The sequence below is a fragment of the Ochotona princeps genome, chromosome 24 (assembly GCF_030435755.1).
Source record: "Ochotona princeps isolate mOchPri1 chromosome 24, mOchPri1.hap1, whole genome shotgun sequence".
NCBI classification, from domain to species: domain Eukaryota; kingdom Metazoa; phylum Chordata; class Mammalia; order Lagomorpha; family Ochotonidae; genus Ochotona; species Ochotona princeps.
Window position 1 is genome coordinate 34,440,837 of NC_080855.1, and position 14,515 is coordinate 34,455,351.

At 39.8% G+C, this 14,515-nt stretch overlaps 1 protein-coding gene across 1 annotated transcript in view; it reads right to left on the minus strand.

Moving 5' to 3' along the window:
* The window catches only part of LOC131483163 (ankyrin repeat domain-containing protein 26-like), a 33,596-nt gene that overhangs the window by 13,498 nt on the left and 5,583 nt on the right, over positions 1-14,515 (minus strand). The window contains exons 3-4 of the mRNA XM_058680493.1: positions 13,161-13,378; positions 10,615-10,825 (exon numbers count right to left, since the gene is read on the minus strand). Coding sequence (XP_058536476.1) covers positions 10,615-10,825; positions 13,161-13,378 — 429 coding nt within the window. The remainder of the gene's footprint in view (positions 1-10,614; positions 10,826-13,160; positions 13,379-14,515) is intronic.

Consider the following 14,515-nt stretch of genomic DNA (forward strand, 5'->3'; position numbering starts at 1 on the left):
GCTCAGACAGGTAAAAAAGATTTTTAGTAAAACTTTTCATGTCAGTTTTTAAATATGAAACATTAAGATTTTGAGTTCACCAAGGAAAATTTTATTAACTTAGAGAATACATATTTTTTTTTTCACGTTTATATAGATGAATGGTCTCAGAACTCAAACTTGGTTTAGATTTTACCTCTGTTAGATGCTAGAGAGAGGCTCTTTAGGATCCAGATCCAAGTTCAGCAGTAGCTGGAAAGAAAAGTAAATTATCTCAAACACTTCACAGTAAAGAACTTTATCAGTTTTAATAATGAAAAATGCATATGTACAACTGTAGTACAAAATTAATATTGTATATATCATTTTCCTGTAGTTGCACAAGAATTACTATTGTGTGTTTATTATCAAAAGGCCTGATTTTCTCATTCTTGATCCAATTATTGTGTAATCATGTGCTAAGCAGTAACATTGCAAAGTGAAGACCATAGATGTACAGGCAGTTTCTACAAAGAGTTATACATGGCAGGAGTACAACAGAGTGCTACTGGAAAACAAATATGGGACACACATCTACCTTTATGACACTATGGAAGGCCTTTCGGTGGAGGTGGAATGGATGCTGGTACCTGCCAGAAAACTAAAGTGTACCAGAAAGACAGGGAAGCAGGGTATTTGCAAAAAGATAAAGAGAGAAAGACTTGTGGAATTTAAATAATCTAATTTGGATTAATAGAACCAAATTTATTTCAATTTTTTAAATTCCATGTCAAGAAACCTGGAATTTTCCTGAAGATAAAATGTAATCAAAGGACAAAGGCAATGACTAGGGCTATTACATGCAATCAGTCAAACAACCGCTTCTCAGCTGTAATTGCTTGACTGGCTAGTTCTAGATGAATTTGGATGTTTTATTACTGTGTCACTACTATACACTGAGACTCTGATAGTGCCAGTTCTTAGTATGATTTGAATACTCTATCAGTGCCATAGGAACGGCAGAAAAAGTTTCATATTTTGTAAACAGATACATAACATGATGGCTGAATCATGAATTATCATATTATTCAATTTGAATGTTCATTTTCATGTATTTTATTAAATGCATCAAATGTCACATATTAACATAGGGTATGATAGGGATACTATTTTTTGTTTACTTAAATTTAATTGACAATTTTTATCAACATACCTCATCTAAGTCTCTACTTAGGTTGGTTTGTTTCTCTTCCAGCATCTGAAAGAAGTTTCACAAGATATCAGCACAAGGTATGGGAATGTAGTATCACTTACAAAATGCAACCTTTAAATAATACTACAACCTACTTGTGGATGTCTTGAATAGATCAATTCTGTAAATAAATTTCTAATTTGTTTTAAGTTGACCATTTATAATGCTGTTTCTATTAATTTGATAAGTCAAATTAGGATGAGTTTGCTAAATATATCTTATTTTAGAAGGGTGAGGTAAGACCCATTTGACTAGATGCCAGAAACAGACTTTATGTCTTATTACAGCATGGAGTTCTAGGCACTATCTATACTCAAGAAAAATGTATTGATTTAAAATATAACTGACAAAATGCCCGTAAAGCAATTTTTCAATAATTTTTAGGCATGAGACAGAAGAATAGCTTTCTAAACAGGTAGAATTTCTGATGTTTTAAATAAAGGAGCATAAATTAATATATCTTCTGTTATATTAGCAATATTCAGTGTACTTAATTTGTAAAATACACGTTTTAACCATAGAGAAAATTTTAATTGAAACCAGACACTGTTGAAAGAATCCCTCCATAATAGGAATTGTCTTGAAATAAGCTTGTTTACACAAGTCAATCCACAAGTGAATTATTTTTGTAGCTGCTTATTTATAAGACAATGGAAAGGCAGACCTGAGCTCTTTACCTACTAGCATACTTACGTCCACCCAACTTCTAGTCATTGGTTGGAATGCATGGGCTCAGTCTCGCTCCACCTTCCTCAGGGGATTTGGGTGAAGCCCTCTGGTGTGGATGCTTGGATCTACCTCTCTTGGACAAGATGTGTGTTCACAAAATCATGGGTGAGAGTGTGTTGGCATCTCTGTAGTAAGCTGCCTGTTTTGGAAGTGTTGAGCATTTCTTTCCTGTTTTCAGCTGCTGAGCAAATTATCTAATCTGATGTGCCAGTTTGGTACCCCATACTCTTTGCACCTCTCAGTCACATTCTCTTGTTGGTATGTGTTAGTAACAAAATGAGTGCATTGATTTCCTATATTCAAAATTCAGAAGAATAAGGGGAGTGACATGTACTGCCAGAGCCCCAGGCCGACCCCTAAAAACAGAACCGTGCAACACTTGAAGAAATACTGTGTTTCTACTTGACTTGAACATAATATTAGATACTCTTCAAAATTCATTCCTATTTTTAACTGTTTGCAACGCCCGCATCGCCACATACCCTGAGCCGAGCGGAGGGACTAGAGTTACAAAAAGACAACGCAGAGTGACAACACAAGATAACACACAGTACACCGAATGCCGATTGATGATAGATTGATCTTTATTGCAACTCCAGGCTTTCTTTTATACTCTGCCTAGCTCCTCCCAGTGTTTATCCAGTCCTCAAGTGGCCACCCTAAATCCTTTGAGTTCCTCCCAGTAGTGGCCACCCTAAATCCCTTGAGTTCCTCCCAGTGTTTATCCAATCCCTTGGCAGATAACTTGACAAATAGGAAGCAGGAACTTGTGGTTAAGCCAGTGGCTAGATGTATCAGGCCAAAATTGCCAATCCTGTTACGCTCTGAGAAACAAGCTAAGCTGTGGAGTTAATCCTTGGGAGACCGGGGCCTGAATGTCCCCCTTTTTTTGTTTTTTTTTTTTAATGGACGCCTGTCTTAGGTTGTCCAGCAGTCAGTTGACGCCTTACCCGTCATGGGGATCCCCACCTGGGGAATCCCTGTCTTAGGTTGGTCATCAGTGCTGCCAGATCTTACCCGTCTCTGGCTGCCCATCACACCATGTTCAACCAAACTTGAGCACTAGGGTTTTCCACAGCTAAAGCCACCATGGTTTGTCAAATAATGACCTGCTCCCAGGCTTGTTGCCTGCATAGGTGGCAAAGAAGAGTAAACAGTACTGCAATAATGGCTACGACCATCAGCCCCATGGCCAAGATTCCGCTTTGTTCCTAAAACATCCATGCTGCCAGTTAAATGCCATTTCACAGGGGTAACATATATATAATGGTAAATCGGGGAGCAGCTGGAGATCTGCGTTTCTCATGGGCAGGATACCAGGAAGTTGCCCCACTGCTGTCAGGGTCTCCTATCCTGCAAGAACATCATTAGGAGTGGGATCATGCTGAGTTGGATCCAAGGAGATTTGTCGTGTAAGTCTCTCAGGAACCCATCTGGGTGTTTCTTCATCCTGGGGAAAAACACAAATGGAGCCTCGCCCCCACGTTAGTACTGGATCTGGTCCCCTCCATTTATTTGTGGCCAGATCTTTCCATTTTACTTGGCCTTTATTCTCATTAGCAGGGCGAAGCCAATGGCGCTCTGCAGGAGCTACATCATTAGTGACAGTTAAATTTAACACATAGATTGCAGATGCCAGTAAGGAATGGGGTGAGCTGCAATGCTCAGCCACATCCCCCTTCTTTATTTTTTCTAGATAAACTTTAAGGGTGCGGTTAGCACGTTCAACAATGGCTTGACCCTGAGGATTATAAGGAATGCCTGTTTTGTGAGTTATATTAAAATCTTGGCAGAACTTCTCAAAACCCTGGCTAGCATAGGCTGGTCCATTATCTGTCTTAATTTGTTTGGGGACTCTCATATAGGCAAAGGCCTGTAAACAATGGGCTTTAACATCTTTTAATTTCTCTCCTGAATGAGCGGAGGCATATATTACTTGGGAATAGGTATCAACTGAAACATGCACATATTGAAGTTTTCCAAAGGAAGGGACGTGGGTAACATCCATTTGCCACACATGATTGGGCAATAACCCTCTGGGATTAACCCCTAGGGATGGGACAGAACAATTTTGAGCACAGACTTCACAATTGGTGACAATCTGGGTGGCTTGTTCTCTTGTCACCTTAGAATGTAATCTCAGGGAAGCTGCATTGAGATGGAACCTTTTATGAAGGTGCACTGCCTGTTCATAAGGGTCCATGGTCAGGGATATGTGCAACACCTGAGTCAACGAATCTGCCCGTGCATTACCCTCGCTTAGGGGGCCAGGCAAGGAGGTATGCGCTCTTATATGCCCAACAAATCTGCTGCTGTAATTGTAAAAGAAGCAAATAAACTGAGGAGGTCAGGGCTATATAGGCTGCAGTTTCTAAAGGTAAAATAACATGAGCCACATAGCAGCTATCTGTGTATAAATTCAGGGGCTCATCATGATAAATTTGAAGGGCAAAATGAACAGCGGCTATTTCGGTGGCTTGAGCTGATTTGTGAGAGATGGAAACAGCCCGTTCTTCATGTCCAGAAACTATAGCAGCCTTGCCTTTAGCTGACCTATCAGTAAAAACCACATGAGCTCCTAATATGGGTTGTTGCCTAATTATTTTTGGAAAAACAACTGGATGTCTTTTAAAAAACTGTACTAAGGGATGGGAAGGATAATGATTAATTAACTGAGAAGAAACCGTGGCACAAAAGACAGACTAATCATCAATATTATTCTGCAACCATACCACCTGTTGGGAATCATAGGGGATGGAGATGAAATCAGGATATTTTACAAAAATTTGCAGGCTGATCTTACATGCCTTATACAACAGAGATACAACAGCAGTGGGATAGGATTGCACAATTTGTCCAGTGGATGCTGGGGAGTGGACCCAATATATAGGTCCAGTCTGCCAAAACACTGCTGTAGGCGCATGATTAGAAGCAAAGACCAACAACCTCATTGGTGCCTTATAATCCACATAACTAACATGAGCATTATTAATGGCCTGCTGGACTAACTGCAGACATTCCCTGCCTTTTTTGGACACTTGTCTGGGTGAGGAAGGATCTGGATCACCTTTAAGAATATCAAAAAGGGGCTTGAGTTGCCCAGTGGAAATATGCAAAATTGGTCGGATCCAGTTAATATCACCCAACAAACTCTGCAGATCATTCAAAGTCTTCACATCACTTAATCTGGTGGTCAAATTCTGAGGGGTGACACCAGTTGGTAAAAGTTGATGGCCTAAATACTGATAAGGAAAATCTGTCTGAATTTTATTCGGGACAACAATCAACCCGGCTGTGGCTAAAGCCTGATAAATACATTGTGCTGCTGAGGGCAGAATGGAACGGGTTTCAGCTGCAATCAAAAGATCATCCATACAATGGATTAAATAAATATTTGGAAATTGTGATCTAATTCCTTTTAAGGCCTTATCCACATATATCTGGCAAATGGTAGGGCTGTTCATCATCCCTTGTGGGAGCATGACCCAATGGAAACATTGGGAAGGGGCCTTTAAATTGATGGACGGTAAGGTAAAGACAAAACGTGGAGCATCTTCCGGGTGCAAGGGAATGGACAAAAAGCAGTCTTTTAAATCTAGCACAAGCATATGCCAATCTTTTGGTATTCCCACAGGAGATGGCAAACCAGGTTGTGTGGCCCCCATAGGGGCCATGACGGCATTTACTGCACGTAAATCTTGTAAAAGCCTCCATTTATTATTTTTCTTTTTAATAACAAAAATTGGGGTGTTCCAAGGAAAGGTGGACGGAACAATATGTCCAGCCTCAAGCTGTTCCTTTACCAATTCAATTGCAGCCTCTAATTTTTCACTTGAAAGGGGCCATTGTTCAACCCAAACTGGTTCATCTGTTTTCCATGTTAATTTAATGGGTTCCACTAACTGACGAGGCTGCTCTACAATGGCCCCTGCGAAAAATGTCCTAACCCTGTCACAGACTGGTTGGGGGTCACCTTGAAGATGTCTGCCCAAACCTTTTCCAGGAAAGTATCCCTGTCTATTAAGCATATTTGGCACAGGCTGAGAGGTCAATACAACATTCATGGCACTCAACAAATCTCGTCCCACAGATTGATAGGAATATGTGATAAGACATACGGCTGGAAAACTCCTGAATGCCCCTCTTGATCCTTCCACCTTAACAACCTGGCGCTTTTCTGTGGCTGACAAGTTCCTATCCCTTGGAGAATGGTTGGGGTGGCCTCTAATGGCCAGGAACTTGGCCACTGTGCCTGGGATATAACTGTACTGTCAGCCCCGGTATCAAGTAAACCTGTGAATTTTCTTCCTTCTATCTCTAACTGTAAGGTGGGTCGGGTTTGCACGTTGGAGACCCAACATGCCAAGGGGCCAGAATCTCCAAATCCTCCTTGTCTATCTCTCTTAAGAATGGGGTTGTCAGTTGGAACCTTGGGGATCAAGATCAGCTGGGCAAATCTAGCTCCTGGTGGAATGATTATAATGCCTTTGGCTGATTCTGCCATGACTTCTATTTCTGCAGGGGTATCCTCATCTATCACTCCTGGGAGTACTCTGATCCCATGCATAGTAACACTACTTCTTCCTAGTATCAGGCCCAAGGTATTCCTAGGCAAGGGGCCCCTGACTCCTGTTTTTATCCATTGGGGCCCCAGGAGCGGGGGTCAATACCTCTCCAGAGGTGGCACAGAGGTCCAGTCCTGCGCTACCTGGTGTTGCTCTGAGGAGGGTTGAAATGTTGGTGTTCCTCGCCGTGGGAGAGGGACTCTGAAAGGAGTCTGTGCTGTTCCGGAAGTTACAGGTGTCTGCTGAGCTCTGTACACCTGAGGTTGGGGGGCCCGGAGCGGGCCCCTGACCCCATTTCCAGATAGGGGATTGCCTTGGGCATCATATTTGTACCTACAATCACTGCTCCAGTGATAGCTTTTAAGGCATCTTGGACAAAGATCTGGGGCCTGCAAGGATTGCGGGGGTGATCTTCCTTGTCGCAGAATTTTGGGGCACTGTTTTTTAAAATGTCCAAGCTGTCCACATCTGAAACAGGTTTTGGGAGGTGCCCTAGGGTGGGGCTGGGGGGGGGGTTGAACAGTGGCTGCTATCACTTGCCCAAGGGCATGGGTGGAGTCAATATGTCTGCAAATTTTAAGATAATCATGCAGGGACTTATTTCTGTGAGACCTGAGAGCATCCTGGCAATATTTATTAGCATTCTCAAAGGCTATATGCTTAATTACTGGCATAGCCAGTTCCACGTTACCAAAGATCTTAGTAGCAACCTGCATAATACGGTCCACAAATTCTTGAAAAGGTTCTGTAGGGCCTTGCAAGACCTTGGAAAGGTGGTCTCCTGTTTCAGCGTTAGGTAAGGCCTTCCAGGCTCCAAGGGCTGCATTTGCTATCTGAGCATAAACTCCTAGGTCATAATTAACTTGTTGTTGGATGCCTTCAAAAGGTCCAGTGCCAGTAAGCATTTCAAGGCTTTGATCTGCGTGTCCCCCAGCCGCGTTCTGCTTAGCAAAAATCTGCACCTATCTTGAAAATCCCATCTCCATAGGAGAAAGTCGCCACCATCGAGAGCAGAGTGGCACAATCGCATCCAATCACTAGGAGTAAGATTCAAACTCGAAAAGGATTCTATGAGTGCAAGAGTAAAGGGTGCCTGTGCACCATAATCTTTAACAGCCTGCTTTACATTTTTGAGGTCTTTAAATTGAAGGGGCTGATGCTCCCAGCAAGGGGGACCTCCTCGAACTGGGACCTCTATTACAGGGAAGCATCGAACCCCACCCACCAGCTGATCAGTGAGGCCGTCAACCCATGGCCGTGTGGAGTAATTATTGAGTGAATGGCCCACGGCTTCCTCCTCAGGAGGAGCGGTAGGGGTCACAAAATTAGGGGAATATGGTGGGGGTCTTGAACTGGATAATTTGCCAGAGGAATGTGCACCTATTCCTGTTTTAATGTCCCTAATTTTCCGCTTTAAGAAAACCTTCTCCTTATCCTTAATTTTCCGCTTTAAGAAAACCTCCTCATCTCGTTTGTCCTTACTCTCTTCCGAGGAAGAGGCTTTGTTCTCTTCTGAAGAAGAGGCTTCGGTCTCCTCTAAAGAAGAGACCTCACTCTCCTCTAAAGAAGAGGTCTCACTCCAGGTGGTCTCACTCGAGGCCGCCTCATTCCAGGGTTCCAAGGACCGTAGAACTTCCCACCCCTGGATTTCTTCAAAAGTAGTCTGTACTTCTCTTAACTGTCTCTCAACTTTCACTTTATCAGTAAATAATGAATCACGGACTAAGCGCCACAAAGAAAAGTTAACAATGGGGAAATTATCTGAGTCTTTTTGTAAACAGGATTGTAAATTGGCCTTAACCTGTTTCCAATCGGGAATACTCAAGTTGCCTGAAACAATAAACCAAGGACTACTAGATTGAATGGCTTTAACAAAATTTCTAATCATCTTAATTTTAACTGGCACCCCCAGTTGATGTAGAAGTTCTTCAAGCTCGGTGGCCAATTTATCCTGGGAGAAGGCAGAACCCATTTTATCGTCCTTTTCACCGGATGAATTAAACACCAAGACCTAACTATACTTCAAAATAAATCTAAAACCTGACTATACTTCAAAATAAACCTAAAACTTCAAAATAAATCCAAAACCTAGTTATATTTCAAAATAAGTCTAAAACCTAACCATATTTCAAAATAAAACTAAAATCTGACTATATTTCAAAACGAAACTCCCTCTCCTACCAGTTTAGGAGAGACTTACAATACGTCCCACTTACCTGAATCAGCTGGCCAGCCTCCTGGGATGACCCTTCATCATATCCCCTCTTTCTCTATCTCGGTGGGACCTCCAGATGTTGGCAACGCCCGCATCGCCATGTATCCTGATCTGAGCGGAGGGACTAGGGTTACAAGAAAACACGCAGTACACCGAATGCCGATTGATGATAGATTGATCTTTATTGCAACTCCAGGCTTTCTTTTATACTCTGCCTAGCTCCTCCCAGTGTTTATCCAGTCCTCAAGTGGCCACCCTAAATCCTTTGAGTTCCTCCCAGTAGTGGCCACCCTAAATCCCTTGAATTCCTCCCAGTGTTTATCCAATCCCTTGGCAGATAACTTGACAAATAGGAAGCAGGAACTTGTGGTTAAGCCAGTGGCTAGATGTATCAGGCCAAAATTGCCAATCCTGTTACGCTCTGAGAAACAAGCTAAGCTGTGGAGTTAATCCTTGGGAGACTGGGGCCTGCATTTAACAGATAGAAAGACTTGAATGGAAAATTTCAGAAATAGAAATATTTGAAGTCATTCAATAGTGACAAAGCACTACAAATGATAACAATGCTAATACACTTGAAATTACAAGTTAGAAAATACGGTTAGTGCTTTTTCATTAACAAAATACATTACAATGTAACATTGTTATCTATTTGAGGCAGCAAAAAATTGTTTTAAAAATAAATATACTCTTCCTTGGGATGACATTGGTTGGCAGTTCCCCAACCTTGGGTACTGAGGCAGTTGGGAGGCTGGGTGCAGCTTCTCCCTTTGTCTCCCCCATTCCCTCAGATACAGGAAGAAGATAAATAAAATTTGGAAACAGTGGTCTCATCCACTTTCCCTTAATCTTTAACTCTTACCACCCTGATCAACTATTACAAAAAATAAAAAAAATCAATAAAAATGAATATACTCAAGTTTAATTAAGAGGATGTAAGTTCCCCCATTTGAACTGTTGGTGTGAGGAACCATCGGCAACAAGATTAATCTATGAAGGCAGCTTCAAACAATACTAAATATGTGTATGTTGTTGCAAAGAAGAGAACGGGGAATGAAATTTTTTGTTTGAAAGTGATATATATTCTTTATTGAATAAGAATGACCTTTTAATATTTCAGTCATTAGCTAAGAATTCTTTAGCAAAAAAATCTATTCAAGTCTGTTAAACTGAATTTTTGTGAGATGGGGACAATGTGCAGCTTACATGGATTTGTGAAGAGGAAGAATGTAATTATTTATATTTACTGGTATTTACAGTTGAGATTTGTCAGCATAATCATCAGTTGTTCAAGTCATGGCAAGGTATTTGCTTTATTTAACTACTTAAATTACACATTTTCCTTGCAATGGATACATTTTATAAATAACTACTATTAGTAAGAGCAATTAGGTATGTACTGTTACAAAGAAAGAAATAGAAAGCAGAAATCTTTTTTAGTGTTATAGGCTTAATTCACAACTTATCCTGAATTCATTTAAAATGAAACATTCATCTGTTAAAAAAATTATATGCCAATCATTCACAATGATTGTGGGAAATTTACACTGCAACAAAACCTTGAACTGCAGTCCAGTGAAAATCAACTAGACACTGAGCCAAATTCCTCAAAGTGTATTCTATGTTATTAGGCAGGGTTGTTCAGTTTCTAAAATCTAACTAAAAACTAATTTTACAGGAAATTTTAAAAGGTTTCAACTTGATTAAATTTATTGAATGAAATTATTAAAAATTGGATGATGTAAAATTTACTTCCTTTGTGTGTTAGTTGGAGCAATTGTGTGACTAACATGCATAAGTCAGTAAAATTCAGTGCTTTACCAAATAAAAAGTAAAATGGCATAAAAATTAAAGAAAAAGGAAAAAGAAAACCGAGCCATAAATAAATAATCCACCATGCTGTTATGTGAAATTTGTTGTCTTGAGATTGGGATCATTAAGTTTTCTTGTGAAATTAGATGTCTATTGAGTTCTAAAGTGTTGTTCACATTTCCAACGCAGCCTGACTCCAGCAGAGGCCTTCCAGTGAGAGTGTTGAGTAAACATCTGTTCCGCAGTTTCTCCAGGAGAAGTTTGGTTCTGACCTCTGCTAACATGACAGTAGATCTGTTAAGATGACAAAAGACGAACTCTTAATATTTTATTTTTCCCTAATATTTAACTGACTTGCATTAAAAACAAACAAACAAACAAACAAAAACACCTGGCAATGGGAGTAAATGCTGTTTTCTACTCCACAGTTTTTTTTAACACTGTAGGTTGATCAGAGCATATCTACTAAGTACAAACATTTTTAACCATTCAAAGTAGGGAGATTCCTAATTAATAGATGATTCAAAACAGTGGGAAATGGCTATCAGTGATGTATGGTGACCAGGGAGCACCACTGTCTCTGGCATGCCTGTCCTTACAACATTCATGGGAATGCCATTAGCAAAATTGTCTTTAAATGGTAATTGTGACATTATGAGCACATTGATTTTGTAAACTGAAATAATGATTTCATTCTCCCTATAAATACACATAAACATGTTACAGACCTTAAAGATACACAGTTGAAAACTTTTTTAAAAAGCTAACCAGTGTTGGGAGCACTGCACGAGTGCCCTGCCCTAAAATAATGACTGGTTCAAGGCCAGGAGGCAGCAGGAAGACAGGTGGTCACAGGTGAGGCGGATCCGCCTCCTTTCCAGGGCCTGGCCAGTCAGGTAGCACCCAGTGGATCCACGGGAATGCAAGTGATGGGAGTGAGAGCTGAAATTGCTATGGCATTAAGTATAGTTATTGTTATTTTATAGGCTAGCCTGTTTTTGCAATTTTTTGAAGCATAGAAAATGTAGCTGTTTTAGCCGCTTTTATAATTTTTAGCTAGAGGAATTAAGGATGCTTTTATTAAAGAAAAATGTTTTTGATTATTATTTTATTTATTGGGTTGCAGAGCTTATAGTTGTAGGGGGATTTAATATTTGTAATTTTTGTTTTTAGAATTATATTTTTTCCCTTGTAAATTATTTTCCCATTGAATAACGGGCAAGTTGTAGAAATAGAAATGTGGTAGGAATGTACTACTGATTAGCAAGTAATCGCATGTGCCTTGGCCTTGGAGTCCTGGCTGCCGCTCCATGGCTACTGTTGAAGAATGAATAATGGCTTGCTTTGAAGAATATGAATACAGTGTTTTAAAGAATTATCTCTGGGGACACCTGCTTAGCCCTGAAGTGCAGACGGAATGACCGAATGTCTGTACATGCCCCCTTAGTCTTGAAGTAAAAAAAATAGAATAATTAGTTGCTTGTGCAGAAGCTTGTGAGGTTTTGAGTAAATAAAAAGGACAGCTTTTTCTTGGGCTGTTGTGAGAACGCACCAAGTGTCAGTGTCTGTGTCTTTCTTTATCGCCGACTCCACGCACCCTTCCCAAGCTCCGAACTCTCGGCTGGAGCTGGACTCCGGCAAACCAGTTTTGAGATTTAAGAAATTGTCCTAAAAAGACGTTTTCAGAAGTTTACTTTGAAAACTATCACGTGCCTCAGGTTTCTTGATTTTTCCCACTTCTTGAGAAACACTAAACATTGAGGGACAATTTGGAGCAGTAATCTTTAGAGGAGAATTAGATAGCTAAGTCAGTAATCACAAACTACTACAGAACTTCCAAGGGTGTTTAGGCTATATCACTGCTGCCAGGGCTTCCACACACTCCCTCTATGTGGAACACATTTCATTTCCTTTTTTTTTAAGATTTATTAATTTTAAAGTTATGTGTTTCAAATTTTGAGTTACACAGAGAGGCTGGTCAGGAGGCACAGAAACGAATCCTTCATCTTTTGGCTCACTCTCCAGTTACCTAACCAGAATGGCCAAGACTGGGAAGGTCAAAGGCAGGATCCAGAAGCTTCTTCCAGGTCTCCAACAGGATTGACAGATGTCCAGGCACTAGAGCCATCTTGGGCATTAGTAACAGGGAATTGGATCAGGGGTAGAGTTAGGTATGACACAAATAGGAGTTCATATGGCATTCTGGCATTACAGGACCCACAAAAATCTATTTTGAAACACAATGAATTCCATTTTTCTACGTTTCTGGTATATTTCACAAGCAGAATGAAAAAGCTGGGGAATCATTTATCTTTAAGGTACTCTGTACTAGTAATAATTAAAGAATTAACAATCAAGGAAAAGTTCAGTTTGTGTTTAGAATCATTTGCTCTATTGAGTTAAAGTGGTCATTCCTTTGGTTAGGTTATCCTAGGGTTGAAGTGATAATCTTTGCTAAACAGTAATTAAGCTTTACATAAACTGAAATGGTAATTTTTATTTACTAATTTTACAGAGTTATGCTGTGTAGTTAACTCTGACTTCCTACTGTCTCACAACCATGTCACAATGAGATACACCCAAGATACAAATGAATGAACTTATTATCAATCATCCTGTTTTAACTTACTCATTTAATTTATTTGACAATATTCTTCTAATTTCCACTTCTTCCAGATAGAGTTGCTTATATTTCTCCATTTCTCTCCTATTAGAATCTTTCTGAGCAGCTTTCATTTTGGAGAGTTCAGATTCCAGTTCTTTAATTCTGAATTCCAGCTGATTCCTTACTGATGCATTAGTAGCCTCCCCTGAGTTCTGTAATTTTTCTTGAGATGATGCTTGTTCCTAGTGCAAATTTTAAAAATAATGGCAACTTGGATAGTTATTGTATATTTGTTTCCTTTAGTTTTAAGGCAAATACAGAGAGAAGTATTTGCTGATTTGAATAAGAAGTTTAAAATATTTACCCTCAATATCCATGAAGTACATCTGAATTATAACAAAATCATGCTTACATTACTAGATTCAGTTTAAAATTTCAAATTAAAAACATAATTTAAGAAAAAATACACCATACTATCTAAGTTACAATTTTTTTGGAATTAATAAGATCACTCCTGAGAGTATAAAAATTTCATGTCATGATGTATTTTACTAGGTCAGTGTATAAATATAGTGTATAAATCTGAGTTGTTAACCCTTGACAATTTCCACTAAAAAACCATTTCAGCAGCGAAGCTTGCTGGAAGTTCAGCAGCCATGATTTGGAAAGAGCTACATTCCACTATATGTAATCAATATCCAGTATTAGAAAAGACAGTGGGATGATGCAGAGTTTTATAACGTATCTGTAAATCCTCTGCCCTTTCTTCCATGATGTAATATCATTTGAACATAAGCTGACCATGGTTTCTGGTGAATAGAAATTGAAACATTGCTGTATGATCTTTTGTTAGGTTAGAAACTTTAATGCAGCTTCCATTAGACTTTCTCTTCAGAAATTTCATCCTTAGAACCCAGCATCTCTATTTGAGGAATCTCAAACCAAAGCTAAATCATCATATTTGTGTCCTGACTTCCCACTGAAGGGCCCCATCAGATACCAGGTTTATTTTCTAGGCATGTGTGTGAATAAGCCCATGATGATTCTGTTCATCAGCTTCAAATCATCCCAGTTGATGTTGGGCTAATAAGTGACTGTCCTTTTTACTCCCAACTAAATTCAGTTTATAAAAGCAAAATAAATGTAATATTGAAACTGAATCTTTCCCTTTTTTTGTAGGGAGGTTGATGGAGTGGAAGGAAGGGAGCATAGAGGAAGGTGGGGTGGTGGAGGGTTATGGCTGATGCAGGAAAAAGAAAGCTGGTCTCCCATATGAGTTACAGGGATCCAGTGACTGCAGCCATAAGCTGTGCCTCCCGGAAACTGCGGTGGAAGGAAGCTAGAATTTGGTACCTGAGCCAGTAAATGCACCCAGGCAC